Source organism: Rhamphochromis longiceps, linkage group LG9 (genome assembly GCF_057381845.1).
Source record: "Rhamphochromis longiceps isolate RC_006_pf linkage group LG9, R_longiceps_female_GT1.1, whole genome shotgun sequence".
Classification (NCBI taxonomy): Eukaryota; Metazoa; Chordata; class Actinopteri; order Cichliformes; family Cichlidae; genus Rhamphochromis; species Rhamphochromis longiceps.
The window spans coordinates 29,796,222-29,813,325 of record NC_140565.1 but is presented as its reverse complement, the minus strand read 5'-3'; the positions used below and the strand labels follow the sequence as shown (position 1 = coordinate 29,813,325).

Here is a 17,104-nt window from a genome sequence, read left to right as displayed (position 1 = left end):
TGGCAGGCTGCACTCTGTAATTGCTTGCTTAGATTTGGACTAGGACATTGCTCTGTGTGCGTTTGTGAGTGTGCATGTGTGGATTACATCCACGCACACACACACACACTGCTGTGCATGTTCTAATCCATCACTTAAATGTCAAATATATCTCCAGTCAGGGTCAAAGTTGATTAGAGGTCCAGAGGTTTGTCTCCTACTGAGCTTCACTTTAAGGACTTTCCAACTCAAGGTTGATCCCAATTATATTTTCCAATTTGGTGACCTCACGTTTAAAAACAAATAAATAAATAAAAAATGCAGGGGTGGCAATTTTAAACAAATGTATTTTTTATTTCACTGAATTGTATTGTTGCTTTTCCTGGAGCAAAAACGAGCAAATTAATATATTTTCAGGGTAATTTATGTTCAATAGCTCATTAGTAGCCAAAGGCATGTTGACCTAAATAGAGCCGACTGACTTGAAAGCTGGAACTGAGCAATGGCTGCCCATAAGGACCAAAGGTTATACCAAAGTGGGTCAGGCTGTCGTGATAGAGACAAGAATAAGGTCAGAAAATGGAAAGGAGGGTCACGCGAAAAGGTAGGCCGAAGATGAGGAGACGGGAGTGACCCAGGACAAGCTGACCTAGAAGGAGAAGACAGTGCAAGATGCAGGGGTGGGAGCTGATGGTGTCTTGATGCGGCGGAGACCGGAGGCTAGCATCAGACAGCAGTAATGGAGAGCTGCGGCCCCCAGGCGATGAGCTTCCTGTCTCCTCTCACAGCGGAAGAGCTGGGTGTGTTGCAAGAATCTCACTGTTAGGGAAAAAGGATGAAACGGGGTCCGGCTTTTTCTTCATGTTCAGTGTTTGTTCAATGAGAGCACGTTTCACTGTACAGCTTTGAAAAGAAGGCATTTGAAACATTTATATGTGCATTTATATTTTATACGGTAGTTTTAGGTTAAAATTGAAAGTTAAAGGAAATTAGTGAATGAAATATTTGTGATTCAGGCTGCTGTGAAAAGCAGAGAAATGTATAAAGTACAGAGAAGCTTCTTTGCCGCTTTATTCTCGGACCTCTAATCACTGCAGATTATCTAATAAAGGGGGCCTGTTATGCTCATTTCCAGTTTCACAGTTTTATTGTTGGACTTGGACAGCTTTGCATGATTCACAAATGCAATTTACAATATTTTATTAAAAATAATCCTTCATCTTATGCTGGGCCTTGATTCAAGAACTCGATTCATCAACTCTCTGAAGCAAGCTGGTGCAGCTCCTGTCTGCCCGCCCGTTAGACTAGCTTAGTTTTGATTGGCTGCCCTTTATAAACAAAAGATTCGGGTTGCTGTGCTCACAGCCGGAGCTGTGCGCCAGAGATGACCATTTCATGGATCTCATCGAGGGCACACGGACCCAGGAGTAAACAAAGCTGACTGTTTAGAGCAGTCTGAATCCAGAACACCTTGTTCAACAAAAGCTTTGTTATCATCTTAAAAGCATTAATATCAGCAGTAAACTAGAAAGAAAACACAAAAAGAAAACAGAGAAGAAACTCTCAGAATAACCAGCCAAACACTGAATGTTATCCATGAGTCATGAGTCCATGAGCTCTAAAAGGTCTCCGAACTTTGTCGAATATTCTTTCAGGACTTGTGTTAAGGTTTGTAGCGTGACGTTTGACGTCACTTGCCTCATCCAGTGGCTAACAACACGTCTATGAGGGGTTTTCCCCTCCCAAAACAATGCTGTGAGCTCTTTGGCGTTTTAAAAAAAAAAGATTGAATTAACTGAAATAAGTCCTCATCTCTCTCATACTTAAATATTTCTACTTTTTTCTTCGACCAGTGACGGTTTAAGTCAAAGGCACTGGTGTTGCTGAGCCGGCCAGTACCTTCGTTCTCTTCAGCCCTTCATCAGATTGCTGATTTAACCGCTCCTGTTGTTTTTGCCGCCTCTCTCATAAGTTTACTTTGTTTTTTCAGTCTAATTAAGGCCTCGTCTCTTTAGACATCATATTTTAGATTTCCAGTTAGAAACTACCAAACGAACTGCAAATCTTTAATCTGCTTGATTTTTAATGGAAAAAGTTGAAAAGGCCTTGCATGACCATAAAAGTGGTCGTCAGTGAAGTGTCCAGGTGCTTTTCAGCCTTAAGAAAAATGGGGAGTGTGTCTAAAATTGGCTGTAATTTCTGCAATACTTTTCTTGAGCTCCTTGCATTAAAGAGGCACTTCAATCACATCTTGATTGCCTGGGTTAAAATGGTGGTGTGCACCGAGGCAACTTCACCCAAATTGTGCCTTTACCCAAAAACTATGGACCTAAGGCTACGCTCACACTGGAGGCGAAAGCGCATCAAATCCAATTTTTTTTTTTTTTTTGACCCTATGCGACCCATATCCGATCATGGTATGACAGTGCAAACGGCACAAATCCGATATTTTCAAATCCGACCTGGGTCATTTTCGTATGTGGTACTGAATCCAATACATATCCGATGTTTTAGAAAGCGACTGCTGTTTGAACGGTCATGTTGCATTAAATCAGTCTTTTACGTCACTGACACAAGACAGACACCAATTATCAGCGCCCGAGAAGACATCGCGAACGCTTCCTGGCCATCCAGTATAGATGTCAGTGAAACTGTTGGGAAGACAACGTTGGAGAAATGTGAACATTTTATTTGTACTGTATAATCTGCAGATTCTGACAGAAATCTGCAGCTATCCTTTGAAGCACCGCTCCTCTCTTAAACAGTAATAAGGATCATTGTTAGGTTATTTACATTATTATGTAAATAACAAAATAACTTAAAGCAAAAATTGAAGTCTGAAGTCTTTATATTAAGGGCCATCAGTCAAACAATACTGTTTGCTCTGGGTCTAAACAGAGCGCGTTGTGTGTGACGTCTTCTTTTGCGCATGCGGGCCGCTTTGAGCGTTCACACTAGAGCGCGTTTGCTGTCGCATTTTATTTGTAGTGTGAACGAGCAGACAAAAAAATCGGATTTGATCAAAAAATCGGAATTGAGCATTAAGACCTGCAGTGTGAACGTAGCCTATGTATATGTTGATGTGGGTTTTACAAAACCTCTCGGCTTTAGATACTTTGAGAAGTGTTTATGTTTAAGCATTCACTGTGTATGTATGTGATGGATGTAAGCCAACGCGTAATAGGAATTTGCAGTTTACTTTAGTTTGAAAATAGAAATTAGAAAATAACATTGAGCAGTGACCACTCTTTAAGCAAATAGAATTCCACTTGCATGATCTCCTATAAAGAATTTCCTGACCGTGAGATTGAATAAGATGAGCTCAAATAATGCAAGCTTTCAGCCTGTTACATTACATAGTTTATTAAATAGTTTGTAAATTAAGCTTTTATATAAATCTAATTCCAGCTTCATTTTCTGTTCAGTGCAGCTTTGCTAGAGGAGACCCTGAGATTTCTTTCTGTCAGAGAGTCATTTTAAATTAAAACTGCTCTTTTCATGCGGTGCAAATGGTTTCCCCCCCTTTTTTTTCCCCGGTTGCCTAAAATCACTGTTTCCTTACGTTCGGAGTCCAAAGTGACCGCTCCAGTTTCCCCCAACTAAAGCAAAACTTTGTCAAAAGTAGTTGGCGATTACACATCTGAAGCTTACACAAGCATGCACATATGAAACAAGAACATTATTTCCCTAAAAAGAGAAAAATAGGCTTTAAAAATGGTGCACTTGCCCCTTTTTGGAGCGGGCAGCCTGTCGCCGCCTCTTCAGAGGGCCTGTTAAAGGTATTTTAGATCAAAGTCAAAGGCGAATAAAGACCTTGGCTCCACACTTTACTTCAATTTCCCCCACCTTACTGGAGCATTGTGCCTCTGCTGTTGAAGTGAATAAGGGATGGCTCTTTGTGCCGCTTCACACGGCGACGCATTCCTCTTTGACCTACTCTATCTCTTCTTTTTCCCCCCATCTCTTGCCTTTTTTTCGTTTCATCTCTCACTGTCACTCCCCTCTTTGCCTTCCCGCTCTGCCTCCTATTGGATGTGAAATTAGCTCACACTACACCTTTTCAATCGTCTCCTATCCACCACATTCTTTCTGGCATCCCCGGTTTTACTCAGCTCTCAAACGGTATACGTGATAGATTTTGAGCCTTTTACCACACGTGTGCACATGTACAGTGCTGAGGTGCAGGATGAAAACTGACTGATCTCTGGTCTTTGTTCCCCTCCCCTTGTCCCCCTGCTTTTCCCAACCTCAGTTCTCCACGCTCTCATGAAGCAGAGCCTTTTCATTAAGACGCTCTGTGATTATTTTTAATGTGGAGTCTGCATTAGGCAGTGTCCCTTCACTCCTAATGAAGCTCTGTCCTGGGCCTCGAATACACAGTGATATCAAAAAGTTCTTGGTGTATCAACTGTTCTGTGATCTTTGAGTGCGCAACAATTCAAATCGGTTTCTTCTTTCTTGTATTAAACATCTAAATATTTAAGAGGAGTTTGAGTGACAAGTAAAATTAATATAAAGAGTTACGAGGAAAATCGATTAAACGTGAAGACGGCAACATTATGCTGGTGTTGTAGTTTGAAGTTAGCACTCCTACTTCTTATGCTTCTGCCATCATCAAGTCAAATAATAAAAGAAATAACAATACACATGACAGATAAAACAAAAGAGCAGCAACAAAACTTTCACAGTGGACACAAAAGCAGTTTTTAGAACTGATTAAAAAAAATTGTCATCTGTCAAGACGGGTTTCTACGAGGCAGGTCCGGGCCCAGTCGCCGTTCATTCTTAGGTGGGCCATTAGGAGAGACCCACTTGGGTGGATTTAAGTTTGGATGAGTTTCTCTCCTTGTGCACCTGTAGAGTGCTTCCAGCATGGCTGCTAATATTAACTCTCTTCCTGAAAGTAGTTTGTTTACTACTTGAAATTCACCACAGGCCTCCGAGAGCCTTTTCTGTTAAACTGACCAAACTTTCATGTCAAGGATCATCAGCGATGCTGAGATCTGGGTTTCTGGCTACAACTCAATAACCAAACAGCAGCCTTCAGTGTTCAAGCTCAAAGGAAATGCATTAAGTCTGGAGTGCAACCAAGAGCATGCTCACCATTTTGTTTGACATTCACGGGGTTGTGCACCGTGAAGTCGTGACCGAATCGTTCCAAAATTCTACTTTAACATCCAGAAAACCACAAACCTGAACTGTTGGCACCAAGTGCACTGAAAGGGTTTTTTTTTTTTTTTTTTACATCCACAAACTGAAATTAAAATTGTTTGGGCGCACTGGATAAGATCCCAGACATATTGAGTCACAAGTGCATGTGGTGACAAAACAACTTCCAGGGTGTGATTGGAAATTAACAGCCATGCTGGAAGGCTACCTTGAAGGGGAGAAATTGAAATCACGTGTGGTCGTCACTTATTTTGTGGACATAACTTTATAATTACACCCAAAGCCAACTACACAGGTGTAAAGGCTTAGCGAAAACTTCAACACTGTACGATCGTTTTTAAAAGGATGACACTTGATAATACTTTTCTGATGCATTGAGTTTTAGAACTGTCGGTCCAGTTCAACAGTTCTAGTGTATATTTTTCATTGTAAATGGTAAACGGGCCGGTACTTTTACTCTACCTGAGCACTCAAAGCCGATTTCATCCATTCACACACGTTCGCGCAGCACTTTATTCCATGCCTTTGAGTGCTTTCTAACTATCTTGCGCACACACAAAGACACACAGACTCGGTATCTTGCCCAGGAACACTTTGATATATGTTCTGGAGGAGCCGAGGATTGAGCCACCGACCTTCCGATTGGCAGGCGGCCAGCTCTGCCTGCTGAACCACAGCCGCCCCGAGATAAACAATTGGTCAAAAGAACAAAGAAAAAACAAATGAAGACTTTAATCAAAAATCTAGACGGACACATTTCTGCTTAATATGCTTTAACTGCAGTTTCGCTCTGTTTTAACCTCAGATCTCTTTGGTGGCAGCTCATAAAAGGCAGAAGCGCTAAAAATTGGACAATAAACTTTGGCCTTTTTCTCTCTTTGATGTCAACCACCTCCTCATCTTCTCCCTCTGTATCTTCCTCTCTCATCTTCAGACTTCCCCTCCTGCGTGGAGCTCTTAGCTATAGATGGATATGCGCTCTGCTGCTGAATATACCTCCCTGCTTGCATGGCGCTAGCTCACACCCACCCTACCCGACGCTTCCTGCCTGCCTGGCATGGCACCAGCCCACATCTGCAATGCTAATCTATAATTCTGTTTAATTAATGACCATTACAGCAGCAACAGCAGTTGCGTACCCCCCCTCACACCCCTCTCGTCCTGCCCTGTCTAACACTGTGCGGGGAGTTACAGTATCCTCCCTGCTTTTCACTGGTAGTGGAGAAAGGCAGGGAGCTGATGTACAGTATCACAGTGCTGCCATGAGCTTTTTCCAGGAATTGTTGGAGGGTTAAAAGATGTTCTCTAAAGCTGCGCGCACAGTTGCTGCCTTTTGTAGGCTTAGGATTTTGACAGGCTCTCCTGCAGGTGCACCAGAATTTTTCTTTTCTTTCTTTTTTCTTCTTCGTACCTTTAAATTTGAATTGCAATCAAAGCTGAAGGATTTCTTCATAAGGGCCTGCTACTTCAGGCTGCTTCCGACTTGTCACACACCCTGTCAGTGCAGCTGTTCCCAGAGGCCACCCATGAAATGTACATCAGCCGACTTTGCCGTTTCTGTTAAAAGACTAAAAGCTCGGTAGATTTGTCGAGAGAGCGCGATGCCTTTCATGCCCCATTGATGTGTACATGAATGACCTCATGTGAAACGCTCCCTGTTCCCCCTTTTTTTAACCCTCCTCCCATCCCACATATCGTTTCATTCCCCACATTATCCTTCGGTAACCTTGTGTTTTCTCTCCATGCCTCGCCTCTGTTTACCCCACTTGCTGTTCCTTTATTTTTCTTATCCAGGGGCCACAACCAGAGGATGGAGTTCCTGGGAGACTCCATCATGCAGCTGGTAGCCACAGAATATCTCTTCATCCACTTTCCTGACCACCATGAAGGACATTTAACAGTAAGATCAAATCACTTAAAACACTCCCCTAAGGCTTTTTTTCCACCTGCAGCCATGTACTTCTCACATCTTCCTCTTTTACACCCGTGTTTGGTCTTTATTCCACCGTCTCCTGCCTTTTACATCATTTGAGGGGTGATATTTCTTTCCCCACCTTCTTCCCTTCTCATAAATCTGTGATCTTCCTCTTTTTCTTTTTTTTTACCTTTTTGCTTCCACAGCTCTCTTCCACTCACCCCCCCTCATGCTGTGCCTGTATGTTTACTGTACTCCTCGTGATGGGTATTGTCATGAGACGGAACTGTTCAGTGGTTTTCAGCAACACATCTTTGTTGGCACATTTTTGCAAAAGCTGTCAAGTGTCTGAAAAATAAAGTCGCGTGTGCGCGAACCTGCACGGCTTGTACCACAGGTACAAAGCAAATGATCACACCTTGAACACGCAAGTCCATTTTCCGACGGCGTCAAACAGCATTGCGGCGCCGTCTTTTTAGTCGAGCATCAGCACTTCTCTTCAGAGGACCCCACTGCTGGAGGCTGCAAGGATCGAGCTGGTCTAAAAACTGAATAAGAACCTCTGCAGTTATTTTTTTATTTTATTTTTTATGGATATTTCATGACGTAATTTTTGTAAAAGCATCCAGCGAGCTTTGGTTTAGAGACTGAAAGCTCCAGCAATGCCCAAGAGTCAAGACGGGGTACATCTGAAATGGATTTCAAATTGGGAGGAAGAAAAAGTGCCCATTCAACTAGTGCGTGTTTCTGTGGCTCCAATTGTGATTGCGTGTGTACTGTTAAGGAGGGCATATCACAGCAAGACACATTCAGTCATATTGCATTCCATTTGCTCTTTTCCACATCTTGTAGCTATATTTAAAGTGTTTTTGTTTTTCCTTTTAGGGACTTAAATGTACTTCAACCAATCTAACATGTTGTAAAGGCGCTCAGCTCCAAGTCACAATGCAATATTTAACAGACTAACGTGCAATCACCCTGAAACATTTATTCAGCGTAACCATGTCTGTCTTTGATGAATTATTTCATGTTTCCCTTCCATTTTGATGTTCCTGTGTACTTCTGCAGTGTGGATCTTACTCTGGTGTTTCCAGTGTTCTGACAGGCGGACTTTAAAATGCGATCCTCTGTTTGTTCGCCCGCAGCTCCTCCGTAGCTCCCTGGTAAACAACCGCACGCAGGCCAAAGTGGCCGAGGAGCTGGGAATGCAGGAGTTCGCCATCACCAACGACAAAACCAAACGTCCAGTCGCGCTGCGGACCAAGACTCTGGCCGACTTGTTGGAGTGTAGGTTCCCAGCTCTTTGATTCATCTCTGCAAATCTAAAATGACCAGAAAGACCGTCTTTATAGACTTTTATAGACCCGACTCCTTTTCTTGTATGTCTCTCCAGAATGTGCAGTTTAAGATGGCAGCATGGTGTAACATTATTGATTTCTTTGTTCGCTCTGTGGTGGATGTCAAACAAAGTCACTTCTCTGCTTAAGAGGCTGGAAAATGCTCCCTGTGTGCCGCTGTAGTTTTTATTTTGGGCTTTTTTTAATCTTCCTGCTGCAGCTGCTAGATTTTCTCATAATTAATGAGCTATTAATTGGCTTGTGGTTCTGCAGGCTTAATAAGACTTTTGTTTTTTACCAGTATGTGACTTGCAGTACAATAAATGTATGCAATATCACTGGATTCATCAGAACTGCAGTCTGGATGGGTCATGGGAGTTTGACCACCAGGTCTACATGACGAGGTTTATGACCGCACTCCCAAAATTACATTTTTATAGCCCATCAGGTTCTTGTATAACCAAAGTTAGAGCTCTTTCTGGCATAAAGTCAAGCATATTTACAGTGAGTGTCAGACTCCTCTAGGACTCCCCCTTATATCCTATCCTGTTTGTGATATTCATAGACAGGATCAGCCCTAGGTAGGAGGGGGCTGATCCTGTCCATCTATCTCGAGAACCTAAAAAAAAACAATCCTGTTTCGTTTTGTTTTTCATTATCTTCATCAGAGCTTGGCCTTCAACCTTTAAATGCACTGAAATCTTTTGCAGCCATGATAAGAGTCAGTATACCTGCAATCTGAGGGCATGACTCTCTGCTGAAAAATGGTGGAATAGGCTTAGCAAACAGGCTTGGCCAACTCCAGGCCTCGAGGGCCGGTGTCCTGCAGGTTTTAGATCTCACCCTGGGTCCACACACCTGAATCAAATGATTAGTTCATTACCAGACGTCTGGAGAACTTCAAGACATGTTGAGGAGGTAATTTAGCCATTTGAATCAGCTGTGATGGATCAAGGACACATCTAAAGCCTGTAGGACACCAGCCCTTGAGGCCTGGGATTGGACACCATTGCCATAGCAGGTCACAGTAGACGCACTTCTCTTTTCTGTTGAAAAGAGTCAGTTGAGGCGACTCAAGCTTCTGCTTAGGATGCTTCCTGTGCACTTCCCTTTGGAGCAGCGGTCCCCAACCCATGGACTGGTACCAGGCCCCGAGAGTTGAAGCTCGGGTGTGAAATTTCAGAATCAGAATCAGAATACTTTATTGATCCCTGGGGGAAATTATTTTTTATGGTTTTTATTGTTTTTATCGTTAACTCGGTTTGCCTAGGTCTTTTCCCATGTGTTAGGAATAAATCTTCTTTTTTTGGGGTACCGGTTTTATTTTGTTGTATTTATTTGCGATACCTTAAAGTCCGGTCCGTGAGACTATTGTCAGACATAAACCGGTCCGTGGTGCAAAAAAGGTTGGGAACTGCTGCTTTGGAGGATTTCTGGGAGGACCCAAACCCGCTGGAAATATGATATATTTCATCTGGCTTGGGAAAGTCTGGAAACTGTTGCTGAATGTCTGGATTACCCCACTTGGCCTGCTGCTGGGGTATAGGTGGGATGCAAAGCAGCTTAAATAGCACCACCAATATAAAGTCTTTTCCAGACATGGAGTTTGTAATATCACTGTGCTCTTCAGTCTGTTAGAGAGATGGCTTTCTGTCTCTTAGATATGGCCCACTACTTCATTCATACATATCCATAACAAGCCATATTACTTGCAGTATTATAGATAATAGTTTTCTTACCATGGCAGCTATTTTTGTGTTCGCTGCAATGTTTATGGGGCCACAGCTAAGCATAAAACAATCGGTGAATTGTCTAGTTGGATTTTTCTGCTCCTGCTTTAATGGACATTTTGGTATTTCTGGTTATTATCAGTGGCAGTGGGCAGTTAATCCCCACGATGTGCAACTGGATTCTATGTGGAAATGACCAGGAAATGGATACTGATACCACACATGACAGCGTGTCTCATAACTAAAGATTAAAATGCTGAAAATACAGCCAATATATGTGCTTCAAAAGTGGTGGGTTTGTGCTTTTGTCTCTTTGCTGTTTACACAAAGAGAGTGAGTTTGTTTTTAATGATTAGCTAAACAGAAAAATAGAAATAACAAAGAAGTGAAAAATAATGTGCCCCAGGGCGCTGGCAGTGAGTAGGCAGCACCTGCCACTGTCATTCAAATCTATTTTAGTATGTATAAATTATAATGAGTACGAGTACAATATAATTAGTGTTGGACCACCTGTTTTTCATGATTTTGGTCATATTTGTGCATTTTAGTCTTGTTACTGTGGCTCTGGTGATAAGGACCTATGTTAATTTTACCTGCTCTTTAAGGTGTAAACAGGGGTGCTGCCACAGTGAGGAGAGTTCAGTCCATCAGGGTGGTACTTCTGTTGTTCTGTCAAACTCATCTGGTAGAGTTTGTGGGTGGGAAGCCTGTCAGGGATCAGCCCGTGTCACCGGTGCTTTTGAGACTCTTTTCTGACAAGCGAATTAGAAATCCATGGCCCTTTTCTAGGCCGCTCTCCATCACAACCAGGAAACAGCCAACAAGCAACTAGGCAAATAAATCAGCCCATAGTAACTTATTGGAAACATGCCATTACTGTATGGGAAATATATGCTGGAGGCCATTAAGAAGCTGTCTCTCTGTGGTGCTCGATACTTTCCTCCCACTGCATTACGCTGACAGATTTATTTTTTCACATGTAAAATGTAATTTTCTACATATACATACTAAACTCGTATGATATAGTAGCACAAGTGCATATCATTAAACAGTAAGAGGATTGTTATTCTACCTGCAGCAACTTAAATTTGGTGGTGTGGCGCTGTTTTGGGGGACGGGACCTCCACAGACATCCATGGAAAACAGGAGCAGAGCATTCATGACAGTAGATGTGGTTCTTCAAATAGAGAACCTGGGGTGGAGGGTGAGTTGGGCATTGTGCTCCACAGTCCGATCATCCTATTGTCCCTCTGGACGATCGCTGATGACCGATAGCACCACCTGTGTGGGAGGCAGAGGAGGTTAACATGTACCCATTATCCACCCACCGTAATGTACAATGTGTGACCCAAACACAGGAAAAACTCCACAACACGCAGGGAAAAGAGTTTATTTCTCACTTCCAGCATGATGAGACACTTACATGTTGACATACTGTACGATAAATGATTTGGCTTTATTGTAAGTAATTAACATAAGTGGACGGATGTTTTCTGTGTTTTAAATAGTTCATTCCTGTCTTCTCCGCTTTGCGTCATGATCTCCGCACACACAGCAGAATTTTCCACCCACAATAGCGCCCAGTGGGGGGCGGAGATAAGAAGATGAAATAAACAAAGGCCTCTTCAAGTGCACTAACATTAAGCTCTCGTTTAAAAATCAAGCCAGCAGTCAGAAATATACATGTCTGTCATACAAGTTATAAATGAAGATGCCAAATAAAACGACAGTGAGGCAGCTTCACTGTATTTTTAATTAAATTGATCACTAAATTTGATTATGGTTGATACCCGATACAGCCCTACTCAAGGGGGGTTGCTGAGCGGCTTGCACAGACAGGCCTGAGGAGCTTAAATAAAACACTTTATAAGCTGACGTGAGCTGGTGTTCAGATCAGCTTATCTGCGAGGGTTTGGCCCTTAATAAATTCCAGTATTGATTGGGCTGTAACAGATTGTTCTGGCAGATCTCGAGTTTTTTTTCATTGCCTACCTATCACATATAAATGTCCCTCAACCCTCAAGCACCTAGGTGTACATCAAATCCGATAAATTAAGCTAGAGATAACATTCACTTGATTTCAATCCTGCAATTAAAGGAAGTTCATGGTGAACTATAGGAAGGTGTAAGCTGAACATGAGCGCAGGGATTTGCATGCAGAGGAGAATGGAAACGGAGAATTGGAGGAGACCTTTTGCGGTCCACATTAGGCCAACAGGGGGAGCAGGCAGGGACAGGAACTGTGATACAAAGGGAATAGCAAATGAGCCATTCCAGTTTGGTAGATTAAATGAGGAAAAAAAGACTAAAAAGCACTAATGTTTTTCAGGCCAGCGTTCAATAGACAGACCATAATGCATGAATCACAAAACAACACAGGGCTTCATATCATTTGCCTTTCAAATCATCCCTCAAAAGTTTGCAGCGGAGCAGAGTTGATGACACGGGAAGAGGACGCGGGGCAGCGCTGGAGATGAGTGCAGCTCTTCTGTATATGAACAGTTGTGCCCTGCAGCTACAGCGGGCCCTCACTGGCCTCCTGAAATATATTACCTATTATTTCTCTCTCATGTCCCACTGTCTTAGTCACAGGGATGAGTGAATGCAGTGGCATCTAATGGAAGGGGAAAACAAAGGGACAGCCATGAGATGAAGATGACACCCAGCACCTTCTGCTTACATTTCGGTTATTTGGTTTTTTTTGTTCTCAGAGCAGTTAGGCCGCCAGTTATTTATTCAGCTTGACATACAATTTTATCTTATATATGACATGTTTCTCTGAACTCTGTGTGGCCCTTGTAGTTCCAATTTCCTGTGTGATAGAAAAGGACAGTCGGCTACAGAGCCATCTTTTCCAATTGTTAACATTAACATCACGTCCCTCGCCGAGGGAGGCCGCTGCTCGGGTCTCTCTTCTGGTCTTTGTTAATGTTTTATTTACTACAGAAGCAGAAATGGAGCTGATTGTTAAACAAAGCAAAGCACCCACCTCCTTTTTTTTCTCGTTTAAAAAGGCGTTCTGTCTCTTTTGTTTTCGCAGCTTTCATCGCAGCTCTCTACATTGATAAAGACCTGGAGTACGTGCACACATTCATGAACGTCTGCTTTTTCCCTCGACTGAAGGTGAGTCCCTATTGATAGCTGTTCACCGCTCGCACCTGATCAATGAGCTGCTGAGCCGAGCACCTAAGAGAGAGACGGGGAACGAGCGAACCGGGGGGAGATGATGAGGAGGGGAGCTAATGGCAGGGCCCTAATGGCACTAGCATCGACGTGAGGCCTGAAGTGGTGCTTGGCTTTTGAATGCCTCTCACAATGGCGGCTTGGGTGGCTATTTTAGTCATCTTTAATGGGAATCTCAACGGCGTTGGGATGCATGCATTGGCTTGTTAATGTTAGTCGTCTGTGTTTTTCTATTGATCCGAGAAGTGCTTGAAGTTGCTGACGGTATCCACTTCTGGAGTGTTGCGAGAGCTGAATAAGTAGGCTTCAGTCAAAACTTCAATGGCAAGATGCGCGTTAGGAAGGGACGGGCATTATATCCTTAAGTGCTCAAGTCTAAGTTTAGATAGAAGACCTCCGTTTTTCCCTTTATTACCGCTGCTGCAGTGAAAAGACAAACTGAAACCGGGTGTCCGTACACACACGCGTGCTCGTGTACGAGTTTCCCACACAGCGCGGACCTCTCCTTGTGAAGCTGCTGCAGCGGTCTGATATGCCATGCTAATTGCTGTCTTGGTGTGCCTCTCCAGGGAGAATCCCCAGCTCTAGAGGAGCTGAGCTTTGCGTCATGGTCGCTGCAAGAGAGCACCTCATTTCCACTTCCAAGAGAAAAGTTGTGAAACAGCCAGCATGTCTCCTTACATAGCCCTCTGGAAACCACAGTGTTGCAAACTGTGCTGCTTCATCCAATTTAGATGGAAATAGAGAAGCAAAACCGGGAACATAAATCCTTTCCTTATGTTCGCAGTTTTTTTTCTTCTTCCCTCCATTATGCATGTTAAGGTGTTTGCATGAGAGTGAATGCATCACCGCACTCGAAATGTACAAGAGGTAGGCTATAAGCTGCAGCCAAATTTCTCAGCCTTCAGCGAAAGGAGTGTGGATGCCCCCCGGAGAGAGGAAAACCGGAAAGGAGGAAGAAGGGGAAGCAAAGCACGAAAGCAAGAACAGTAGAGATGGAGGGGCTGCGAGGGAGCTGCAAAGCGAGAGAGAAGCAGAAGCACTCTTTGTAGAAAATTAATAGGAGCAGACAGTTCTGGATTCAAAGTCTGCCTTTTTATGACAAGGCTGCTTCCCTGTTAATGGAAGGGCTTTTAGAAGTCCCCCTTGGATAAGAGAAATGTATCAGAGCTGCACACCTGGGAGACTCCCAGACGCTCTTTATTTCTGGCCGGGGATTGGCTTTTGTCTTAAGTAGCCTGTGATTTGTGCTCACCGCCAAGTCATAGATGGAGAGCCAGTCAGAGAGAGCGCAAATAAGTCCAAAAGGGGGTAAAAGCTTGGAGATGGCAGGAATGAAATAAAAGCATGAAGGAGTGAAGGAGAACGGTTGTAACTGCAGTTCATTTTCATTGTTTCTGATTCTTTGAAATGAGTGGGTGAAGAGAGATAGTTTGGTCTCAAGTGTGTGTTGTTTGTGTGTTGCAGGAGTTCATTCTGAACCAGGACTGGAACGACCCCAAGTCTCAGCTGCAGCAGTGTTGTTTGACCCTGAGAACAGAGGGCAAGGAGCCTGATATCCCACTCTACAAGTAAGGCCACCATATTACCGAGGCTTGCATAAATTTCTTTCGGCATTATCTAGAAGTACCAGTGTGTGATTAGAGGTTAGTCTTTTGTGCTTAGTTTATATTTAAATCCAAACTAAACAGTTGTAATTTCTTGGCCCCATCAGGCAAGTTTCTTACCTGAAAGCCACACTCTTCATTGACATAAACCATACAACAGAGACAACTGTTCAACTCGAGGCTTCATCATAGTGGCAATTCAGTACGGAATCAATAAAGTTAAGAATTCTACTAATGTCAAGAATCAAACAGCTCCTAGAACTTCAAAAACTTTATCAAAAACTTCACATGGGCACAAAAACAAACAATAAAACTCTTGAGAAAACAAGCTAAAGCTAATTCAGATACCTAAAACATGGTTTTGAATTTCATATTGGCTATTTTGTAACTTTAGCTAATGAAGTAATTATCCAATAGTGATTTATTACCTAACCAACCCCTGGGAGTTAGCCCAACTAGCTACTCAACATGGTTTGCACATTTGTCTAACAAGTAAAAGTCCCTCAGTGTGATTCTGGGAGACACAAATCAAACAGTACCGAGCTACCTGCTGTGGAGGACTCCTTGTGAATAAGGGAGCAGCTAAAAATAGCTTTGAATTCATTCAACTTAACATCTGGTTAAGCTAGGTTGTTAGCATCCAGCCTGGTTCACAGGCAAGCTAACATTACCTACCAGGATACTGAAAAAAGGCAGCTACCTAACTTAGCAAAGTATAATATCAGCTAATTCAACCAAAGTGCTCATTAAATAGCCATTCATTGTAAAATGTCTTTATCAGCAAATGTTATAAAACACAACAGAGTCACACAGCTTGCTAACCGTAGCTTGCCTGCTAACGAATTTAATTGTTTGCAGACTACTGAGCGGATTCTGGGTGGCTAACTTGCCGAATTTACATTTATGTCTAAACATAGCTTTCTGCAGGACTAGCAGAAAGCAGTGCAGCAAGGGTACCCTTTCTCCCTTTTTTGTGCTTTTCTTTTGTAAATACTGTTTTGGTCATTGCTTCTTTATGCTTAGAATTGTAGGCACACATGGTCAAGGATTTTTATCTTCATCTTTAACTCCGCTCTAACTGATTAAACACTACTTCACGCTATTTAAGCTATTTGGTCATTCATTTTTTCAGAGCAGTTTCAAATCTTCTATGGCTTATATACAGTGATGAATCCTTTAACTTTTTATATAGCTGCATATTTCGATTAATGTAGTAGCCATTTATATTTTTGCAAGTTTTTTTTTTTTTTAAGCAGTCTTAAGATACATTCAAGTGCTGCCACTTAAACATTTTAAGCATAAAATACATATTGAATTTGAACATGACATCTTATTAGCAATGGTAAGAAATTCAATTTTTGAGATTAAAGATCTAATCTAAGTGTGTATACACATGGTTGCACCGTACACTTGATCAGTCTCTTTAGTGTGAGCCCAACTCTGCAGTCCAGAAGGGTCAGGCATCACGTGGGCTGCAGCACAAATTCAGGGAAATGAACTGGCACAAACATAATTTACAAGACTACTCGTCATCAGACTCTAAACATTTTGAACAACTGTGTAAAGGTCTTTGTTGTTGTGATGAGAAAAGAAAAGATAACTAAAACGATCTCTTATTTGACAAAAAAGCCAAGGAGCAAGTGTCATTTGACAGAAAGCTTTTGAGAGCTGCCACGATGCAGTGTTTGTGTCACCACTGGAAGCTGGCAAACACAGTTTTCTCAGAAAAAAAAAAAGAGGGGGGGTCGTCTCGAGGCTCACGGGTGGTTGGAGACGGAGCGGTTCGGCGTACAATGAACTCCACAATTCAGCATCTAATCTGTCCCCTTTTCCTCCCCGTCTCTCTTCCCTTGTATTTATTTAATCGTCTTTCCAGTCCCCCGTGTTTATTATTCCGTCTATCTGCCCAGCGGATGGCGATTTTTTTAATTTTTTTTTTGACACAGCACAGCTCTGACACCGCAATCAACACTTCCCTCCCCAAGTCCACTGCCCACAAGAACGTGAAGGAGAAACAAATAGAGCTCCTGGGTGACCTGAATTTCAAAAATTCACACAGCCCCACATGTACAGGAGACACAAGCTTACATAAAACCCAGCCTCTGATGAATGGAAGGCTTCCCCTCCATCCTTGAGCGTAATTACTTCTTTCTTTCCCCATGTTTGATGTATACACAGTAGCAG

At 42.7% G+C, this 17,104-nt stretch overlaps 1 protein-coding gene across 3 annotated transcripts in view; it reads left to right on the top strand.

Annotated features, from left to right (window-relative positions):
* Positions 1-17,104, top strand: part of drosha (drosha ribonuclease III) — a 136,570-nt gene that overhangs the window by 101,190 nt on the left and 18,276 nt on the right. For all 3 annotated transcript variants that reach the window (XM_085419187.1, XM_085419186.1, XM_085419188.1), the window contains 4 exons: positions 6,943-7,048; positions 8,209-8,350; positions 13,171-13,253; positions 14,781-14,884. In XM_085419187.1, coding sequence (XP_085275313.1) covers positions 6,943-7,048; positions 8,209-8,350; positions 13,171-13,253; positions 14,781-14,884 — 435 coding nt within the window. The remainder of the gene's footprint in view (positions 1-6,942; positions 7,049-8,208; positions 8,351-13,170; positions 13,254-14,780; positions 14,885-17,104) is intronic.